The 21,980-nt window shown below is 37.8% G+C and overlaps 1 protein-coding gene across 6 annotated transcripts in view; it reads right to left on the minus strand.

Moving 5' to 3' along the window:
* Positions 1–21,980, minus strand: part of AGBL3 (AGBL carboxypeptidase 3) — a 68,683-nt gene that overhangs the window by 29,735 nt on the left and 16,968 nt on the right. For all 6 annotated transcript variants that reach the window (XR_572630.2, XR_005838477.1, XR_005838478.1 and 3 more), the window contains exons 6-12: positions 13,295–13,433; positions 11,131–11,910; positions 7,129–7,291; positions 5,858–5,984; positions 4,778–4,878; positions 4,453–4,565; positions 3,530–3,596 (exon numbers count right to left, since the gene is read on the minus strand). Coding sequence is in view for 3 of the 6 variants with exons in the window: in XM_008707588.2 (XP_008705810.2) it covers positions 3,530–3,596; positions 4,453–4,565; positions 4,778–4,878; positions 5,858–5,984; positions 7,129–7,291; positions 11,131–11,910; positions 13,295–13,433 (1,490 nt within the window). In the remaining 3 variants the exon portion in view is untranslated. The remainder of the gene's footprint in view (positions 1–3,529; positions 3,597–4,452; positions 4,566–4,777; positions 4,879–5,857; positions 5,985–7,128; positions 7,292–11,130; positions 11,911–13,294; positions 13,434–21,980) is intronic.

Genomic DNA, 21,980 nt, shown 5'->3' on the forward strand with positions numbered 1-21,980 from the left:
GATCAGGAACAAGGCAAGGATGTCTGTTTTTATCACTTCTATTCAATACAATACTGGAAGTTCTAGCCAGGGCAATTAAGCATGAAAAGTGAGTAAAAGGCATTGAAATGGGAAAATAAGAAAATGTTCTCTGTAGATGGCATGATCTTATATTTTAAAAACCCTAAAGATTCCACAAAAAACATGTTTGAACTAATAAATCAGCCATGTAGCAGGATACAAAGTCAACACACAAAAATCAATTGTATTTTTATACACAAAGAATAATTTGAAAAGGAAATTATGAAAAATGCCATGTACAATAGCATCAAAAAGAACAAAATACTTAGGACTGAACCAAGGAGGTGAAAGAACTGTACAATGAAAACTACAAAACACTGCTGAAAGAAATTAAAGACATAAAGTGTATCTCTTGTTCATGAAGTGTAAGCCTTATTATTAAAATATCAGTACTACCCAAAGCAATCTATGGATTTAATACAATCCCTATCAAAATCCCAGTGACCCTTTTTTGCAGAAATAGAAAAATCCATCTCTAATATTTATATGGATCCTCAAGGGACCCCAAATAGTCAGCATAATTTGAAAAAAAGGAACAGAACTGGAGGGCTTGTACTTTCTGCTTTCAAAATTTACTACAATGCTACAGTAAAAAAAACAAAACAAAACAGTGTGGTATTGGCATAAAGACAGACATATAGACCAAAGAAAAAGAAAAAAGAGCCCATAAATAAATCTTTGCATATGTGGTGAAATGATTTTTGTCAAGGTGCCAAGACCACTCAAAGGGGGGAAAAGACAGTCTTTTCAACAGATGGTGCTCAGAAAACTGGATGTCCACCTGCAAAAGAATGAAATTGGACCCTTACCTAATACCAAATACAAAAATTAAAATAGATTAAGGACCTAAATGTAAGACCTAAAAGGATAAAAGTCTTAGGAAAAAAATAGGACAAAACTTGACAATACTGAATTTGGCAATGATTTATTGTCTATGATACTGAAGGCCAACAGCCAGTAAGGGACTGAGGTCTTTAGCCCCACAGCCTCCAAAGAGCTGAATTTTGTCAACAATTATGTGAGATTAAAAGTGGATCCTTCCTCAGGCCTTCAGATGAGACCATAGCCTGACCAACACCTTCACTGCACTCTTTTGAGAGACCTTAGACAGAAGCATCCAGCAAAGCCACTCCTGAATCCCTGTCTCACAGAAATGGTGCGATAATAAGTGTGTGTTGTTTTAAGCTGCTGCTTGGGGTCATTTGTTACTCAGCAATAGAAAACTAATACATTTGTCTTATTCCATTCTGCTGTAACAAAATAACACAGAGTGGTTGACTGAAAATAATGGAAATTTCTTTCTCATAGTTCTGCAGGGAAAAGGTTGAGATCATTGTGGCAGTATGGTCAGGTGAGGGCTCTCTTTTGGTCTGCAGACTCCGAATTGTATCCTTATGTAGCAAAGGGACTAGGAATCTCTCTGGAGCCTCTTTCATAAGGTACTAATCCCATTCAAAGGGCTCTGCCCTCATGACCTAATCACCTCCCAAAGGGCCTAGCTTCTAGTATCATCATATTGGGCATTATAACTTCAATATATGAATTTGGGGGAGACAGAAATATTCAGGCATAGCATTCTGTCTCAGGGCCCTCCAAATTCAAGTCCTTCTCTCTTGAAAAAATACATTCGTTCCATCCCATTCCAAGTTATGTGCTTCCCAAATACAGCGGTGGGATAGGCATAGGACAGACATTCCCAAAGGGAGAAATGGAAAAGAAGGATGTGGTGATGGATCCCAAATAAACTCAAAATCTGGCAAGGCAAACTCTTAAGGCTCAACAATAATCCTCTCTGGCTCAATGCTGCCTTCAGGACCTACTGGGGTGGCGACATCACCCCTGCAGCTTGGCAGGGTGCTGCTCATGCCTGGCTCTCTGCCAGGGGCACTGCCCACAATGTAGCTCATGGCTCCAGGCAGCCTGCCTCCACGACCTCTATTAAAGGCCATCTGTCCCGTTGAAATCTAGGTGATGATGGCCCTCCTGATCTCTTAGTTACCTTTGAGGCCTTTTCTTTCTTGTCTTGCAGAACAGTGCACTTTTGCAAACAGACCTATGGTACCATACTGCGAAAGTATGAAGTAAGAAGTATGACAGCCTTCCTTCATTCTGTCTCTTTCCAACCCCTTCAGTTCAAACTGGCAGTTTTCCTGATGGGGTGGCTGATTAGATTAGTTCTGTGGTGTGTACACACACACACACACACACTCTCTCTCTCTCTCTCTCTCTCTCTCTAACCTTCTTAACAAATAGTTGACCCTCCACATCCTTACTCTTCTCTTCTGAACACATGTTCCTATTTTTTGTAATACTGCAGGCTGAGAATTTTTTTAAATCTTCACCCTCTGGTTCCTCTGCTTAACAATTCCTTCTTCTCTCTCCTTGGTGTTTTACTATAAGCAGTCAGGAGGGGTCAAGCTGCTCTTCAACACTTTACAAAGAAATCTTTTCAGCTAAATATCCACTTTTATCACTCAAAAGTTCTACCTTCCATAAAACAATAGAACGCAAACGCAATTCAGCCCAATTCTTTACCATGTTATAGTCAGGATTAAAATTTTCTCCATCAGCCAATAACATGTTTGTTTCTGTCCGAGGCTTCATGAAAATTAAAATTTCCTTTAATATCCGTATTTTTACCAATGTTCTGTACATGATTGTGTATTCTTTAAGAAGATGTAAGCTTGCTCTCTTTCCTTTCTGAGCCCTTACCAGAATCCCCTCCGGAAATTCCTGCATGGCAGTATCAGCATTAAACACACACTTCAAAACTGCCGGCCTCTACCCTTTATCCAGTTCCGAAGCCAGTTCCACATTTTTAGGTATTTGTTACAGAAGCACCCCACACTCGGTACTGAGAGTAGTGTCTTAGTTTGTCTTAGTCACCTCCTAATACCATGACCTTGAGGGGTAGGGTTTCAACATATGTGTCTGGTGGGGGCATAAACGTTCAGTACATAATACCACCTGAACCCCCTACTTCTCCTCCTATTCTAATTTCCTCCTTACGCCCTGACCGTTACCTGATACATCATATATTTTACTTATTTCTCGTTATTTTTTATTTCCACCAACTAGAATATAAGCAATGAAAGAGGATTTTTATCTCATTTTTTGTTCACTGCTCTCTCCCCAACACATGACTGAAGCTCAATATATAGTTGTTAAATAAAAGAAAAAATGAACATTGAATTTGCAGCGAGGTAATGTATGTTATGTGACCAACTCTCACAAACAAGTGGTGTGGCTTTTGAGAAGTAGGCTCTCTGGATCTTTAAAGAAAGGGTGTTAAAAATCCTAAGGATAGAAAATTTTATGATTTAAAGCTATGTCACATAATCAGAAAGTAACAGTTATTGCTATGTAATCATTACATAACTACAAGCATATTTTTGTCCGATTGTTAGTCACAATAAGAAGAGTACCTGTTTAGTATATCCATACCATAGGCAGAGAGTCTCAATCATACCTGAGAAGTTAACTTGAGAAGGTAAGTCTGAGACTCATTGGATTCTGAACTGTCGGAGCCTCGGCTACTACAAAAAATAATAAATAACTGATATAATAAATTATTTTAATTATTATTTGTATTTATAATTATATTTTATTTACATTTACAATGATTAACTTATTAATTTAATCTATATTGTATGTATAAAATAATAAATAATATTTTGGTGGCATTTTTAAAATTGCAACTGTTGCTTTTATCGTATTATTGGAATGGTAGAAATGTTTCTAATTATAAGAAGAATGTTTACACAGGTAAACATTACAAATAAATCTGTAAATATTACAAAGGGTAGATGCCATAGTTCTAGGCATCTCAGGGTATTAGAACAACGACTGAAATTGGAACACATCAAATATAAACAAATCCATGAGTTCAAAATGATACTCTCCATCTGCAGACAAACATATTAGTGACCTCGGGAGGTTGCAGGGGCACCAACTCAAAGTCTGAAAATTTATAAATAAAGGAAAAGAATCAAACAGTTGTTCTGTCTGTCCTATAGGAAACTGTACGAAATTAGTACCTTTGTTTTTCCAACAACATTCCCTTAGCATTAAATTTTGCATTTATTATTTGCTAATTTAGAGTGTGTGTGTGGCATCTCTGTAATGTGTCAATTCTCTGTGGGTCATGTCAGCATTAAAAACAATTTGAGTGTGTCTTTCACGGACAGGACATAATAGCTGCTCAATTAATATTACTTGAAGAAATAACTGAAGTCTTGATGAAGTTGGACCAAAGTCAAGTGTGTGAAAAGGTTTTCCTCCACCTGTAGTTGGGATTTTCTGCTGAGACTGAGAATTTCATAGCCTCCTGTTACCATAAAGAGCACAGTAACACAGCACCGCAGTTATGTTACCTCCGCCACCCTGACTTACCTAGACTCCAGATCCAGTGGCACTTCCTTCAGAGAAGTATCTGAATCCTCAAGGATTTTCTCCAAGTTTATATGTTTTTCCATTTCTTCTAATTCTTTCAGGCACTGATAATACTAGAGGAAAATGATAAATTATAAATTAACTATTTCCTAATTAAACGAACTGAATATTTACAGACACCCGGAACAATAGCTATGGGGACATCAAGTACCAGAAACCTCAAACACTTAGGCTATTAAAAGAAAAAACCTGCCATAGGCCCTTAGTTAGGTTATGTTATCTGATAAATTTGAGTCTGAGGCATTACCAAATGGACTTTGCTTACCTTAGTTCGGTCTGGATCACAGTAGTCCAAGAGAGAATCACAAAAATGATATCCCATTGACTCCAAGTCTTTTGTGTTGAAATGAGTGCCCCGTTTATTACCTAAAACATCAATAAGTTTACCCACCATTGAGGATGAATTAGTCATTTGTCCTTAACAGGTCGGCCTAAACTATAAAACAGTATAAACAAACATCTGATATGATTCTATATCCTGTCCTTTGGATTTTCTTCTCCAGGTAGATCATTTAATGGCTGATTGCTTTCTCTCCTTCCGTCTCCACACCTGGATCAAAGCTGACTTAACACATATTAGTCTCTGTCGTAAGGCAGAAGAAAATTTAATAAGGAATTATGGGATACTTGGTCACCAGTTATAAACATGCTCATAATCACTTAGTGAAAAACTTACCCAAGTTATTTTAATGTTTTCATCATCATAGTGTTGTATCAGTTTCAAGGTGCTTTAAAAAACAGAAATTACACATGTGGATTTCTAGCACTTTAAGTCAATAAATTTTCTAAAAATGTAACAATTATCTTTATATGGAGCATTCTAAGGGTAAACTAGATGTGACTAAAAGATTTCTTAAATCGAACTAGAGAGCACACTTTTATTTTTAAAGGAACTGAGTGCTTCCGTTAAAATATAAATTGGCCCCCTTAATGAACCCCAAACAAACCCAGTCTACTTTGACTTGCAAATAGCAAATCCACCAAAAACATTTCTATCCTGATATTTTAAGTAGGAGCATTGCTTTTTCTTGAAATCCCCAATCATCTGTAAGGACTCCTTCTTAAAAACAAAACAGAAACAAGCAATTAGAGATTAGTTCACGAAATGACCAATTAGGTATTCTAGCTACATGTTAACGCCTCGTTTTCTAGACAAGGGGAGATGATGAGATGGACACAGAGTGGTAGTTTGTTCATCCTGTATATGGAAGCGATTGGACACCAGCACGTATCTAAGTGGGAAGAAAGTGCCCACTATCACATTGTCCACATTATTAATCTCACATTAGAAATGTGTCTTTGGTTTAAAGCTCTGAGAGCCGTGAATGAGAACACTTGGTCTTACCCAGGGTAGATCCACAAAAAGTAGCCTCCATGGTAAAACTGTTCCTGATTCCCATTTTCCACATCACTACCCTTCCTGTTCCCTCTTTGCTCTTCTGAACATTAAACTTGCAAGCTGAGAATGAAAACTGAAAAGAAGCAAAGACAAATGAGAAAATGTGTTTTTCTGAGGACAATGTCTTTCTCAGGAAGTAGGGCTGAAAATGAGAAAGTAGTGCAAATGCGGTTATTCTCTCTAAAGCTTCCGGGGCTGCTTTTATTTCCGAGCCAGTGGAAATAACTCATTTTAAGGATGACATATTTACATTTCTCAGAAGTACAGATTTGAACGCTGGCAATAAATTTTACATTTTATATATAAGCTATGCATTCAAAACCCGTTAATTCTTGATACTGGTGGGATAAGCTCTTATACTTTAAAAAACTTATAGGAAAGAGCTTAAATATGTTTAGGAATAAAGATTAACGTAGAGGTTTTGAATAAAATAAGGATGCTTTATTTTCACAAGCTCGATCATTGGAAAGCTGTCCTGAAAGATTGCTACAATGTCAGTACCTATAAAAAGTTTTTGCAATTTTATTTATTTACAATAAAATTAACTTGTGTTCCATTCTGAGTTTGACACATGTATGGATTTGTGTAGCCTCTACCACAATCCGAATACAGGCCGATTCCATCACCTCGAAAAAACTCCCTCGTGCTGCTCTTTTGCAGTCACAAGTATTTATTTTGAAGCTTCAGTAAATGGTATCTTTCTCAGGTTTGGTTTCCAACTGTTCAGTGTGAGTATAAAGAAATGCAGTTCATTTCTGAGGGGGGACCTTGTCATGTAGGACGTTGCTAAACTCACTCATTAGTTCTAGGAGGGTTTTTTGGTGCATTACTTTGGATTTTCTATGAAGATAATCATGTCATATTTATTCCAAAGTGTCTGCCTTTTCTTTCTTTCTCTTGTCTTTCAGCACTCAGAACCTCCAGCATAAGCCTGAATCGAAGGGGTAAGGGTGGCTATCCTGGTCTCGTTCCTGACCTTATGAGGAAAACAGTCTTTTATCATTAGGTGTGGTGGGAGGATAAGGCGCATTTTTTTCTTCACATTTCAAATTACTGGTCTCTAAACATTCCACATAGTTGCTTTTTTATGGTCAATTATAAAAGCCGGTCCAAAGAACTAAATCAAAAAGCAGTTTACTGAATAAGATGATCGATTCTGCAGTCTCACGTGGGCAACATGTAATAAAGGAAAAGTTAAAAATCTTAAATGGTCTTACTTTATCTGGACAATTTTTGCTCAGCATAAGTGGAAAGATTCGTTGCTGTAAGTATAATGCTTTACATCTGTCACTACCATCACAGCCATACATGAAGATGTTCTCTTTTCTACTATGGCCATGAAGGTCACAATATAAAATAACCTCTCGTTTCTCCATTAATCTACCGAGAAAAAAAAAGAATAAGTTACTAAATGAGTTACTAAATTTTACCTCTGCCTTTTTCTATGGATTTGTAAGTCTAATATCCAAATAAACAGAATTTCTTATGTCCTCACTTTCAACTTCTTTTTCTTATCCATACCGCATATTAACAATTTTAAGACACCTACAATAATTTCCTATTAGCTACATATAGAATATGAATGCTTACTGTCCATGATAAGGGCAAAATTTACCTTACTCCCAAGACTCTCCAACAGGATCCCTCTGCTTTATTATTCTGGCTTCCATCATACAAAGAAAACAGCTCACTCCTACTTTGCCCATTAGCTTTCACAGAGATTCTTCCTGACTAGAATACCTCTCTTCATCTCGTGAAGTGCAAATACTTCCTCTCATCCCTCAAGGCTGACTTCATGTCTCACTTCCTAACTAGTCAAGGCCACAGATTTTTCTTTCTTTGAATTCCTATAGCACATAATATTGGTACTATTTGCCTGACACAGGCCTTGGAAAGTTTTAGGATTTTTGATATTTAATCTTGTTAAGGGTAAGAAATGCTTCAAATCATCTAGAACAGTGTTATGCACACAAGTACCCAAATATTTGTTAAAAACTGAGTACCTGACAACCTGGTACTGAAGCTAATTATTCTACAACCCTTGATTAAAGTGGTAAATATTATTTTGAGAAAAATGGTATCAAAGTTTGAATTGTTTTTCTGGTAAATTTCTAATAAATAAGGAAATTAGTACACATTTCTTAGGAGCACAATCCTTAGTTTGTATAACTTAGGCATTCAATGAATACTTAAGCAATAAAAAATAAGCCCCCCAGGGACACTTGGGTGGCTCAGTCAGTTAAGTGTCTCCCTTTGGCTCAGGTCATGATCCCAGCGTCTGGGGATTGAGTCCTGCACCTGGCTCCTTGCTCAGCGGGGAGCCTGCTTCCCACTCTGCCTGCCTTGCTCGCTCTGACAAATAAGTAAAATCTTAAAAAAAAATAAGCTCCCCAAACTGATTGATGAAAATAACTAATGGAGAGGCTTTAAATAAGTTAAAAAAAAAAAAAAAAGGAGTGGTGGTATTAAGGTGGTAGGATGATGGGCGTCTTTTGCTTTTTTTTCATACTTCTAAACTTTATGCATTAAACAACCAATATTTTATATACTATTTGTTATACCTGGAAGGATAAATACCAAAATGTTAGCAATGGTATTTGTAGTAATATAAAATATATTAATTTTATAACAAAAATATTAAAACCTAAAATCAAAATATTCAAAGCATAGCTCTATTAGGAATAATACTCCTTTAAACTATAGCGAAATCCCAAAGTGAGGTCTGTTACATGTATTAATTGATTGCCCTTTTCTCATTTGGTGCCCAATAAATTCTAATTGATAACATAAGTCTGACATAAAGCCACTAAATAATCATTACAAGTTTTTAGAAAACTAAGCAGATTATAAATTATAAAGCAAGATAATCAATTTAGGGCCTTAAATATGAAATACACTGAACATTTTTTAGCCAACATTTCCCCAGTTTTAATGATCTTTCAGTTTCTTCAAAATAAACTTCTCAGTAATTCCCAAAGATACCTCATTATTTCCAAAGGGTCTAATTTTACATGAATTTTACATGAATTTAAATCACTTGAGAAATGGCTTGTGTCTTTTTCTCACCCAGGTTAAGATATTCTAAGTATCTTATACTAAGCATCCTATACTAAAATTTACTCTTTCTTATTTTCATATTCTTTGAATATACTAAATCTTAGATATACTTACAGCTGTTTGCCTTCCCACACATATGTGACTTCTTATTCTACTTACCTAACTATGATTAATTGCATTAAGGCAGTTTTCTTTCTTGGAAGTCTTTCTGAAACTAACTGAATGGATTCCTGCCTTAACCCTCTTACAAGGCAATGTGAGAAGAATGGAGACATTTAGAGTATTTTCCATAGAGACAAGACAAAGGGCCTTGGCCTACAATCCATCTGTGTTGGACGAGGGACCCTTAATGTCACAGAGCACTAAGTAAACATTATAGATATTCTAATCAGCTTCCTTTCATTCATATATATATATATAATTTTAGAATAATTTTAGATTACACAAAATTTGCAAAAATACTAGTGTGTTTCCATACACCCCTCACCCAGTTTCCCCTAATGTTAACATATTACATAACCATGGTACAGCGTTCAAAAATGAAGAAACCAACATTAGTACACCACTAGTAACTAAACCCCCAACCTTATTTGGATTTCACTAGTTTTGCCACTAATATCGTTTGTGTCCCAGAATCCAATCTAGGGTACCACATTGCACTTCACTCTCTTTGTTGTTTGACCTCCCCAGGAAAATAAGGAAGTCATGGGTTGTTTTTTTTATCACTTAACATTTCTCAGATAACTTCAGGGAATCCTGGAGTCCACATTTGTGAGGGATATGAAAATAAGAGTTTTCAGTCCTTTTTGTGGGGATCTGCACTTCACTCCTTCCGTGTCTAAGAAGATAAAAGGATTAACGTTGAAGTGAAAGTTAAGGCTGAACTGAGATATCTGGGGCCATGCTTCTCGGTGCTTCTAAAGCCTGTCAGCAACTCTGAAGGACTAGAGGTATCCCTGAGGGCCTCAGCCCTGAAACAGGGTTCTTGTACTTGTACTAGGGGCCCTGGTAACAAAGTGGGATCAGGATATAGACACTCTCTATAATAGTACTTATTATTGTAAATATTTGAATAATCCTAAAGAGTTTACAGAGTTTTTACATCTATATCTGATTCATTAGCAACTTTTTAATTTTTTATACGTGAGCTAACAGTACATTTAGAGCTTTCAATGCTCCATATTTTATTCTGAGCACTTTATTGATAATACTCTCATTTAATCCTCCTGCCTATAAGTATTATTATTACCATTTTATAGAAGAGAAAACTGAGGCTTAGATTTGCTTGTAAATTGTTCAAGGTCACACAGTAAATGATATAGCAGGATTCCAATCTGATATTTTAATCCACTCCACTCTTAGCCAAAAAGGTTAAGGGGCTTTGGACTTAGAATGGCGTTCTGTGACTCCAATAAATCTTTTTGCTCTAGCACATGCCTATTTCTGATTGTTCTCACCTGAATCTATTGAAGAATTCACCCATTCAACAAATATTTAATATAATGTGCATTTACTGTTCTGGATTCTTTGAAAAATTTAAAGCTATTTAATTTTTTTCTGGGGGGAAAGACGACTATTATTCATCAAGGTTTTAAAAACTATGTAACCTCATAGTCAAAAGACTTATCAGAGCACACTTACCACCAAGAGCACTGAGTAATGTACAGAATTGTCAAATCACTATATTGTACACCTGAATCTAATATAACATTGTATGTTAACCATACTGAAATTAAAATAAAAACTTAATTTTAATAAAAAGGCTCATCATAGAGCAATGTATGATCGACATAGTGCCAGGAAGCCCTGTGAGATAGAATTAATTTTCACATGTAACAGATTCAAGCATCCCGAACTAAAAATCAGTGTTACCGTTAGCTTTAACAAAAAACCAGATCTGGGATATGCAAATTTAACTATTAGTTTCACAAAGCGATTAAAATGTTCTAGAAATTTATTCATTTAAGAAAAGGCTAGTGAATCCAGTGGCATAATGCCAGAAAAAAAGAGTGGAAAGATCGGGGAAAAAATTTAGTAGCTATAGTTGAACTATCAGTTAAGCTATCTTAAAAGCTAGAGCAAAATGAATGGGACGATGGGAGCAAAAATCTCACTAGCAAGTTTACTAAATAAGCAGAGAGGTAATTTGAGGCTTATTTTACCTATGGATCATGTTCCGGGTATACCAAACAGAAGGAAATGATTCCTTCAGGAGAGATGTATAGTTACGGTTTAAATCTCGTCCAGCTAAGGAACAACGGTAATTTCCCACAATCACACCATCTGGATTCAGCATGGGTACCACCTTGAAGATGAAAGTGTCCCGAAGCAACTGCGCATCACTCGAGTCTCCTAAAATATAATCTAGGAAGCCTTTCATGATCCAAGAGCTGTTGGTTTCTCCTGGATGTACCCTTGCAGTCAAAATCACAGCCTTTCGCTTTCTTGAGTCAGTGTTCTTCAAGGGAGTAGTGATTGTTAAAACATACACCATGTTCCTAGCAATTGTGTGGCACAAGACGCGTATTTTACAAAACTTTGACCGTACTGAGTCATGATTGATAGTAGAAAGGTATTCTTGCAGGTTGGTGTAAGTATATGGATAGCAGTGAGCAAAGTAGCAGGTATCTTTGTTGTGTGGAAATTGAAATGTCCATGTAAGAGAGAAATAATGGCGCCCCTCTTGTCCCTGGTTGTTCCTGTAATACTTGATTTGGTCTCCTATTCTCTGCCAGCCAATATTATGAGTCTTGGCTTCCTTTTCAGAATAAAACAGCGGGCGCATACCCCGATTGTAAAGGCTAGCAGGCTTAGTGAAATTGATTATAGTGAATCTGTAGACTATTCCTGCTTGGGTATTAGTGACTTGGAAATAGTACCACTGGGTGTGTTTGTTTGTGAAGAGGTCAGGGCGCACAGTCAACTGGTATTCATATTCTGCCCTAATACACAAAAAGGAAGGAAGAAAAAAACACGTAAAAATGTAAAAATGACATTCAGGTTTAAATTAAATAAGGACAATTATTTTACTTTTACCTATTCACAGAGAGCCTGTTTTCCTAAAGCTGTTTATTTAGGCAGCATCCGATAGCGAGCAATTGTAAAAGATAAAAGTTTTGAAATTTTCTCTTTTATTGGATGTGAAACTGCTTCTCTGTTAGTTCTCTAAAGGCTTTTTATTTTTTTGTAATTCAAGAGAGCACATTAAAATGGGCATTTGATAAAAAATTCTATATTTCAACCCAATTATGCTTCCTATAAAAGAAATGATTAAAGAGCTCTTGGAATTAAAATCCAATGTCCCCCCCCCTTTTTTTTTTTACTTCAGATATATAGTCTGGTTTCTATTAGATTCAAACTCTAGGTATCTGAAATACTATCACTGAGAGAGGTTTAAAACATATAAATTAATGCAACCACATGCATTAAAAAATTTGAAACTTGGGGCGCCTGCGTGGCACAGCAGTTAAGCATCTGCCTTTGGCTCAGGGCGTGATCCCGGTGTTATGGGATCAAGCCCCACATCAGGCTCCTCTGCTGGGAGCCTGCTTCTTCCTCTCCCACTCCCCCTGCTTGTGTTCCGTCTCTCGCTGGCTGTCTCTATCTCTGTCGAATAAATAAATAAAATCTTTAAAAAAAAAACTTTGAAACTCTTCGAGGACTGTATTTGGTCACTATTTGTATTTCCCATACTTAGTCACCAAAGATACTTAAAGGTTAAAATATTTTTACTGGCATGTTTGTTTTAAACACATATACACACACGATCCTACTGGGTTAGATGTGACTTTACCAAGTAACCTTCTATTCCATCAGCACTATGTACTTCCATTGTGTGTATGTGTGTGTTATTAACAGTGACCTACGAATAGGTGAAATGAATAATGCGAAACCAGAGCTGTTGCATCTAGGTGATGGGTATATGATGGTTAATGGAGAACTAAATTATTCTCTGTACTTAAATTTTTTTATCGTAAAAGTTTTTTAAAGAATGCCCTTGGATAGCATGCATGTTCCCAAACATATTTTACGGAACATTCGTCCCAAATACTATCCTACTAAAAAGTCTGAGAAGCAGTGTGTTTGTGTGTCTATGACAATTCATATTGGCTTATTAAAATGTATAGTACAGAAGCCTGTTTGACTCAAGTTCAGAGTATTTGAGTCCAGAATTTGAACCTTTCATATCCCCTTCATAATCATCTCTAATTGACATCATACCTCAAGGAATTGCATTTATGAATATTAAGACTTTAATGTACCTAATGCAGAAAATAATAAACAGTTGAAGGTCTAACTCCTCAAATAAAGATAATTAAAACCTACACTTTGACTACCTTCTGTAGATTTCCACTCTCAAACCTTGCTTCAAATGTCAAAGTATTATCATAGTTATCCACAGGTTGCTTCAGGGGTGTTCGGTTGCCCCCTACTCGGGAATACACAAAACAGGGCTCCTTGTAAGCTGAGAACAGAAGAAGACCATAAGTATATCAAGCCATGTCTCAAGTATACAGATTACTCTCCATAGAGCTTGGAGCCACAGTATAATTGAAATGTCACTAACGATTTTAAATTTTAAAGTAATTTGACACTAACATACAGATCTGTTGAAATAAGAAAGTCTCTAAGAGTATTTGGACTAGAAAAGCAATGCCCAAAATAAATTCATGTATTTCTCACATTAAAAATATTTATTCTGCTTCTGATTATTTTGGAGTAATTGGTCCTGAACTTGCCATTTCACTATAAATAACTATAAAGCTGGACCAAAGAAAATGAGATGTTTTCATACATCTGGATAACATATAGACTAGAACGATAAAGAATGTTTAAAAAAAAAATACACAAAGTAAGGCCACGTCTAACGCTGGCTTTCTTCCTGGCAATACTGTCTGACTACATCTTAAGAAGGTGGCACTGAAGGCTAGTCGTAGAGCAGTCCTACTGAGCTGAGGAAGCAAGATTGTTGCTTGGGGCTGCTGAAGTGTATGAGGCACCAGAGAGAAGAAAGCTACATAGATGAGAGTCTCAACAGTCTACACGGTGGTTCCCCAGTCCTTGGCTGAGGGCCTGGTTATAGAAGTACAGGATAAGACTCAGCAAGATGACAGAGTGTTACTGTGGGGCTGAGATATCAGCTGTGCCATTCTAGAATATACTGTAGTTCTAAACTATCCAGACTGTTAAGACTTCATTGAATACCTCAGGCATTCAGTCATGACTCCAGAAAGGCTGCATATTAGGTATAAGTACCACATCCAAGGGTAATGACAATGACCTAGGACTAAATGACTAAGACAAAATGAAAATAGACCCGCCCTTATAAAATAAATAAAAAACCAGGGTGCCTGGGTGGCTCAGTTGGTTAAGCTCTGCCTCTGGCTCAGGTCATCTCAGGGTCCTGGGATCGAGCCCTGTATTGGGCTCCCTGCTCAGGGGGGAGCCTGCTTCTCCCTCTCCCTCTACCCTTCCTCCCACTTATGCGCTCTCTCTCAAATAAATAAAAATATAAAAGTAAATTTAAAAAATAAAGCCAAAGCTGAAAGAAGCAAAATGATCTGCCAGCAATTTAGTTGCCTACCAGAACAAAATTTGGCATAATTTATGAAAAGAATGTAATACAGACTCCTACTACTTATCTTTCACAATGTCCTGTATATGATTAGGAAAAATTATGAAGCATGAAGAAAATCAGGAAAAATGTGATCCATGGCCACACACACACACAGACACATATTTTCAACAAACCCCAAGATAACCCAGATGTTGGGATTAACAGAGGACTTTGAATATATATAAATATATGAATATATATAAATATAAATATATATATACACATATTTAGACAGAAAGAATTGAACTGAATTGCGTGTGTGTATATATAAATTGTAAATATATTTATATAAGTTAAATATAAAAATTGTGTGTGTATACACATACATACATATGTAAAAGACTTAAAGGAAAAGATACAGATAATGAATAAGCAGATAAGATAATCTCAAAAAACCCCAAAACTACAAAAAAGAACCAAATGAAAATTCTAGAAATACAACACATGCCGACAAGGATGTGGAGAAAATGGAATCCTCTTACACTGTTGGTGGGAATGCAAGCTGGTGCAGCCACTCTGAAAAACAATATGGAAGTTCCTCAAAAAGTTGAAAATAGAGCTATCCTACGACCCAGCAATTACACTACTGGGTACTTACCCCAAAGATATAAAGGCAGTGATTTGAAGGGGCACCTACACCCCAATGTTTATAACAAAAATGTCCACAATAGCCAAACTATGGAAAGAGCCCAGATGTCCATCAACAGATGAATGGATAAAGAAGGTGTGATATATATATACACACACACAATGGAATATTACTCAGCCATCAAAAAATGAAACCTTGGCGGTCAGAAAAAAGGCAGAGGAGGAGGGGACCCCTTTTTCATCTGGTCCCCTGAATCGAGCTGGATATCTACCAGACCATCCTGAACACCCACAAAATCAGCCTGAGACGCAGGAAGATACATCTGGATCTCTACAAATGAACACCTCCAGTGCTGAGTATTGAGGTATGAAGCGGGAAGCCGTGAATCCGTGCACAGATATCAGAAGATAAAGGGAAGGGGAAGGGAGCCGCCATGCTCGGGTGCCAGGAAGCAGTAGCCACTTGCACTGGGGAAAAGGCCGGACTCGCGGACCGGTACCCGTGAGAGAGCAGACTGAGACCGTGAGCCTGGGAACACGCACGACCAGACTGAAAACCAGCGCTCCGGAGCGTGCGCCAACCACACTGAAACAGGGAGCTTGGGAGTGCGCGGGGGTGGCTGGCGGTGTTAGAAGCACAAAGGACAGAGTCGTGCCAGCCCTGGAAGTGAGGGCTGCGAGAGCAGCTGTGGGGCACACATCCCCGGAGGCTGCACGGTTTTTAGCAGCACCGACGGAAACAGAGCTAAAGTGGCCAAGAGAGCTCAGTGGAGAGCAGACTGCAATCTCTCTGTTCTGAGACAGAGGCTAGGATTTGGCCACTGCTGCTCTGACTCTCAGAAGAGTCACAGAAAACTGCCAGGGAAATCCACCAGAGAACAAAAGCCCAGAAATACCAGTTCACTTTGTGCCCATCCCCATCCCCCCGCACAGGGGATGGGGTGACTCTACCCAAACAGGGTTGCCTGAGTTTCAGCACGGCAGGCCCCTCCCCCAGAAGGCAGGCTGAAAAATCAAGAAGCCCACATCCCTAAGGTCCCTATAAAACAAGTGCACACTGCCTGGGTCCTGGTCAATAATTTGGGCTCTGGGCATCCCCGCAACCTCTCATCAGAATGATGAGGAGAAATCCTGTCAAACAAAGAAAAGATACAGAGTCTGTGGCCTCTGCCAAAGAACTGACAGATATGGATATAACCAAATTGTCAGAAATGGAGTTCAGAGTAACAATGGTCAAGATGATGTACAGACTTGAAAAAAATAGTAACGAAAATATTAACGAGAATATAGAATCTCTAAGGGTGGAAATGAGAGCGAAACTGGCAGAAATTAAAAATGCTATGAATCAAATGCAGTCAAAACTAGACACTCTGACAGCCAGGGTAAATGAGGCATATTTTCAAAGCTCTATCTGAGAAGAATATGCAGCCAAGGATCCTTTATCCAGCAAGGCTGTCATTCAGAATTGATGGAGAGATAAGAACCTTCCAGGATCGGCAGAAACTGAAGGAATTCATAACCACCAAACCACCCCTACATGAGATATTAAGGAGGGGGTTCTATAAAAGTAAAAAGGCCCCAAGAGTGATACAGAACAGAAATTTACAATCTGTAGAAACAAAGACTTCACAGGCAACATGACATCATTAAAATCATCTCTCTCAATAATCACTCTCAATGTGAATGGCCTAAATGCTCCCATAAATGCCACAGAGTTGCAGATTGGATAAAAAAGACGACCCATCCATTTGCTGTCTACAAGAGACTCATTTTGAACCAAAAGATATATCGAGACCATTTTTCATGCCAATGGACCACAAAAGAAAGCTGGGGTAGCAATTCTCAGACAGATTAGATTTTAAACTAAAGAGTGTAGTTAGAGATATAGAAGGACACTATATTATTCTTAAGGATGTATCCAACAAGTGGATATGACAATTATAAATATCTATGCCCCCAACAGGGGAGCAGCCAGATAAACACGCTAACTCTTAACCAGAATAAAGAGACATAGATAATAATACATTAATAGCAGAGGACCTCAACACTCAGCTCTCAGCAATAGACAGATCATCTAAGCAGAAAATCAACAAAGAAACAAGAGCTTTGAATGACATACTAGACCAGATGGACCTCATAGATATATACAAAGCACTACACCTTAGAACAACAGAATACTCATTCTTTTCGAATGCACATGGAAGTTTCTCCAGAATAGACCATATTCTGGGTCACAAAACAGGTCTCAACAGATACCAAAAGACTGAGATCATTCCCTGCATATTCTCAGGCCACAATGCTTTGAAACTGGAACTCAATTACAAGGAAAATTTTGGAAGAAACTCAAACACTTGGAAACTAAGAACCATCCTGCTTAAGAATGATTGGGTAAACCAGGAAATTAAAGAAGAACTTAAGCAATTTATGGAAACCAATGAGAATGAAAACACATCGGTCCAAAACTTATGGGACACTGCAAAGGCGGTCCTAAGGGGAAAATACATAGCCATCCAAGCCTCACTCAAAAGAGCAGAAAAACCTAAAATGCAGTTTTTATATTCTTGCCTCAAGAAGCTGGAGCTGGAACAGAAGAACAGGCCTAACCCACGCCTGAGAAGGCAGGTGATCAAGATTAGAGCAGAGATCAATGAATTAGAAGCCAGGAGCACAGTAGAGCAGATGAACAGAAATAGAAGCTCGTTCCTTGAAAGAATAAATAAGATCGATAAGCCACTGGCCAGACTTATTCAAAAGAATAGAAAAAGGACCCAAATTAATAAAATTATGAATGAAAAGGGAGAGATCACGACCAACACCAAGGAAATAGGAAAGATCATTAGAAACTTTTATCAACAGCTTTATGCCAATAAATTAAACAACCCGGAAGAAATGGATGCCTTCCTGGAAACCTATAAACTACCAAGACTGAAACAGGAAGAAACTGCTTATCTAAAGAGACCGATTAATCATGAAGATTGAATTAGTGATCAGAAACCTCAAAAAAGGGGGGGGCGCCTGGGTGGCACAGAGGTTAAGCGCCTGCCTTCGGCTCAGGGCGTGATCCCGGCGTTCTGGGATCGAGCCCCACATCAGGCTCCTCTGCTATGAGCCTGCTTCTTCCTCTCCCACTCCCCCTGCTTGTGTTCCCTCTCTCGCTAGCTGTCTCTATCTCTGTCAAATAAATAAATAAAATATTAAAAAAAAAAAAAAAGAAACCTCCCAAAAGGGGCACCTGGGTGGCACGGTGGTTAAGCGTCTGCCTTCAGCTCAGGGCGTGGTCCCGGCGTTGTGGGATCGAGCCCCGCATCAGGCTCCTCCGCTATGAGCCTGCTTCTTCCTCTCCCACTCCCCCTACTTGTGTTCCCTCTCTCGCTGGCTGTCTCTATCTCTGTTAAATAAATAAATAAAATCTTTAAAAAAAAAAAGAAAAAGAAAAAAAAAAAAGAAACCTCCCAAAAAATAAGAGTCTAGGGCCTGACGGATTCCCCAGGGAATTCTACCATACATTCAAAGACGAAATAATACCTATTCTCCTGAAGCTGTTTAAAAAAATAGAAGAAGGCAAACTACCAAACTCATTCTATGAGGCCAGTATTACCATCAAAAAGGAGAATTACAGACCGATATCCCTGATGAATATGGACGCCAAAATTCTCAACAAGATCCTAGCTAATAGGATCCAACAGTACTTTAAAAGGATTATCCATCATGACCAAGTGGGATTCATACCTAGGATGCAAGGGTGGTTCAACATTTGCAAATCAATCAGTGTGATCATATCAACAAGTGGAGAGTCAAGAACCATATGATCTTCTCAACTGATGTAGAAAAAGCCTTTGAGAAAATACAGCATCCTTTCCTGATTAGAACCCTTCAGAGTGTAGGGATAGAGGATACATTCCTCAATTTCATAAAAACCATCTATGAAAAGCCTACAGCAAATATCATTCCCAATGGGGAAAAGCTGAGAGCCTTTCCCTTAAGATCTGGAACACGACAAGGATGCCCACTTATTCAACATAGTACTAGAAGTCCTTGCAACAACAATCGGACAACAAAAAAGAATAAAAGGTATTCAAATTGGCAAAGAAGAAATCAAACTGTCTCTCTTCGCAGATGACATGATACTCTATATGGAAAAACCCAAAAGACTCCACCTCCAAATTACCAGAACTCAGACAACAATTCAGTAATGTGGCAGGATAAAAAATCAATGCTCAGAAATCAGTTGCATTTCTATACACGAACAATGAGACTGAAGAAAGAGAAATTAGGGAATCAATTCCACTTACAATAGCACCAAAAACCATAAGATATCTTGGAATTAACAAGAGACATAAAGAAGCTATACTCTAGAAACTACAGAACACTGATGAAAGAAATTGAAGACGACACAAAAAGATGGAAAAACATTCCATGCTCACGGATCAGAAGATAAGAACATAGTTAAAATGTCTATGCTACCCAGAGCAATCTACACTTTCAACACCATCCTGATCAAAATACCAATGACATTTTTCAAAGAACTGGAACAAACAGCCCTTAAATTTGTGTGGAACCAGAAAAGACCCCAAATCGCCAAGGAAATGTTGAAAAAGGAAAACAAAGCTGGCGGCATCATGTTGCCTGATTTCAAGCTATACTACGAAGCTGTGATCACCAAGACAGCATGGTACTGGCACAAAAACAGATACATAGACCAATGGAACAGAACAGAGGACCCAGAAATGGACCCTCGACTTCATGGTCAACTAATCTTTGACAAAGCAGGAAAAAACATCCAGTGGAAAAAAGACAGTCTCTTCAATAAATGGTGCTGGGAAAACTGGATGGCTATATGCAAAAGAATGAAACTTGACCACTCTCTCACACCATACACAAAGATAAACTCCAAATGGGTGAAAGACCTCGATGTGAGACAGGAATCCATCAAATTCATAGAGGAGAACATAGGCTGTAACCTCTTCGATATTGGCCACAGCAACTTCTTTCATGACAAGTCTCCAAAGGCAAGGGAAGCAAAAGATAAAATGAACTTTTGGGACTTCATCAAGATAAAAAGTTTCTGCACAGTAAAGGAAACAGTCATCAAAACAATGAGGCAACCCACAGAATGGGAGAAGATATTTGCAAGTGAAAGTACAGATAAAAGGCTGGTAACCAAGCTCTACAAAGAACTTCTCAAACTCAATACGCGAGAAACAAATAATCAAATCAAAAAATGGGCAGAAGATATGAACAGACACTTTTCCAATGAAGACATACAAATGGTTAACAGACACATGAAAAAATGTTCAAAATCATTAGCCATCAGGGAAATTCAAATCAAAACCACATTGAGATACCACCTTACGCCAGTTAGAATGGCAAAAATGGACAAGGCAAGAAACAACAAATGTTGGAGAGGATGTGAAGAAGGGGAACCCTCTTACACTGTTGGTGGGAATGCAAGTTCTGTGGAAAACAGTGTGGAGGTTCCTTAAAAAGTTAAAATTGAGCTACCCTATGATCCAGCCATTGCACTACTGGGAATGTACCCCAAAGATACAGACGTAGTGAAGAGTAGGGCCATATGACCCCCAGTGTTCATACCAGCATTGTCCACAATAGCTAAATCATGGAAGGATCTGAGATGCCCTTCAACAGACAAATGGATAAAGATGTGGTCCATATATACAATGGAATATTACTCAGCCATCAGAAAGAATGACTACCCAACATTTGCAGCAATATGGACAGGTCTGGAGGAGATTATGCTAAGTGAAATAAGTCAAGCAGAGAAAGACAATTATCATATGGTTTCACTCATTTGTGGAACATAGGGAATAGCGGAGAGATCAGTAGGAGAAGGCAGGGAAGAATGAAAGGGGGGTAAACAGAAGGGGAATGAACCACAGGAAACTATGGACTCTGGAAAACAAACTGAGGGTTTCAGAGGGGAAGGGGGTGGGGGATTGGGTTAGGCCAGTGATGGGTATTAAGGAGGGCACGTATTGCATGGAGCACTGTGTGTTATATGCAAACAATTAATCAAAAACTAATGATGTACTGTATGGTGAATAACATAATAAAAATTTTTTAAAAAAGCATAAAATCTTACTTCTAAATATTAAAAAAAAACACAAATAGGCAATCCATGATAGGAAATACTACTGACTTCTCATCGGAAACAATAGAGGTCAGAGGCCAATGGGATGACATTTTTAAAGGATTAAAAGATAATATGGTAAAGTGCTTCAGTATTTAGACCTGTGCCTGACACACAGTAAGCACTAAATTTTAGTTGTTGTTTAAAAAAAGAGTGAAAATTCTAGAAATAAAAAATACAACTGAAATTAAAGATTAGATGGGTTTAAGAAAAATTAAATATTGCAAAAGAAAGACTCAGTGAACTTAGAAAACAAATAAATGCAATTAACCAAAACTCAAGTACAGAGAAGGAAAAAAAAATAAAGATCTATTGACATGTGGAACATAGCTAGAAATCCAACACATGCGTAATTGGAATTCCAAAGGACAGAAGAGAACGATTAATACAGAAAAAGTATATAAAGAAATAATTGCTGAAAAGTCCTCAAATTTGGAAAAACAAAACAAAATAAAACCCAACTCTATTAACCTATGTACCCAAGAATTTCAGCAAACATCAAGCAGGATAAATATAAAGGTACCCAAATCTAGCAGATGGTAGTCAAATTGCTGAAAATATCCAGAGAGAAAAAGACACATCATACATACAGGGAACAATGATAAAATTATGGTTGTCTTTTTATTAAAGACAACAGATGTCACAAGACAATGGAACAT

Source organism: Ursus maritimus, unplaced genomic scaffold (genome assembly GCF_017311325.1).
Source record: "Ursus maritimus isolate PB19 unplaced genomic scaffold, ASM1731132v1 scaffold_3, whole genome shotgun sequence".
Classification (NCBI taxonomy): domain Eukaryota; kingdom Metazoa; phylum Chordata; class Mammalia; order Carnivora; family Ursidae; genus Ursus; species Ursus maritimus.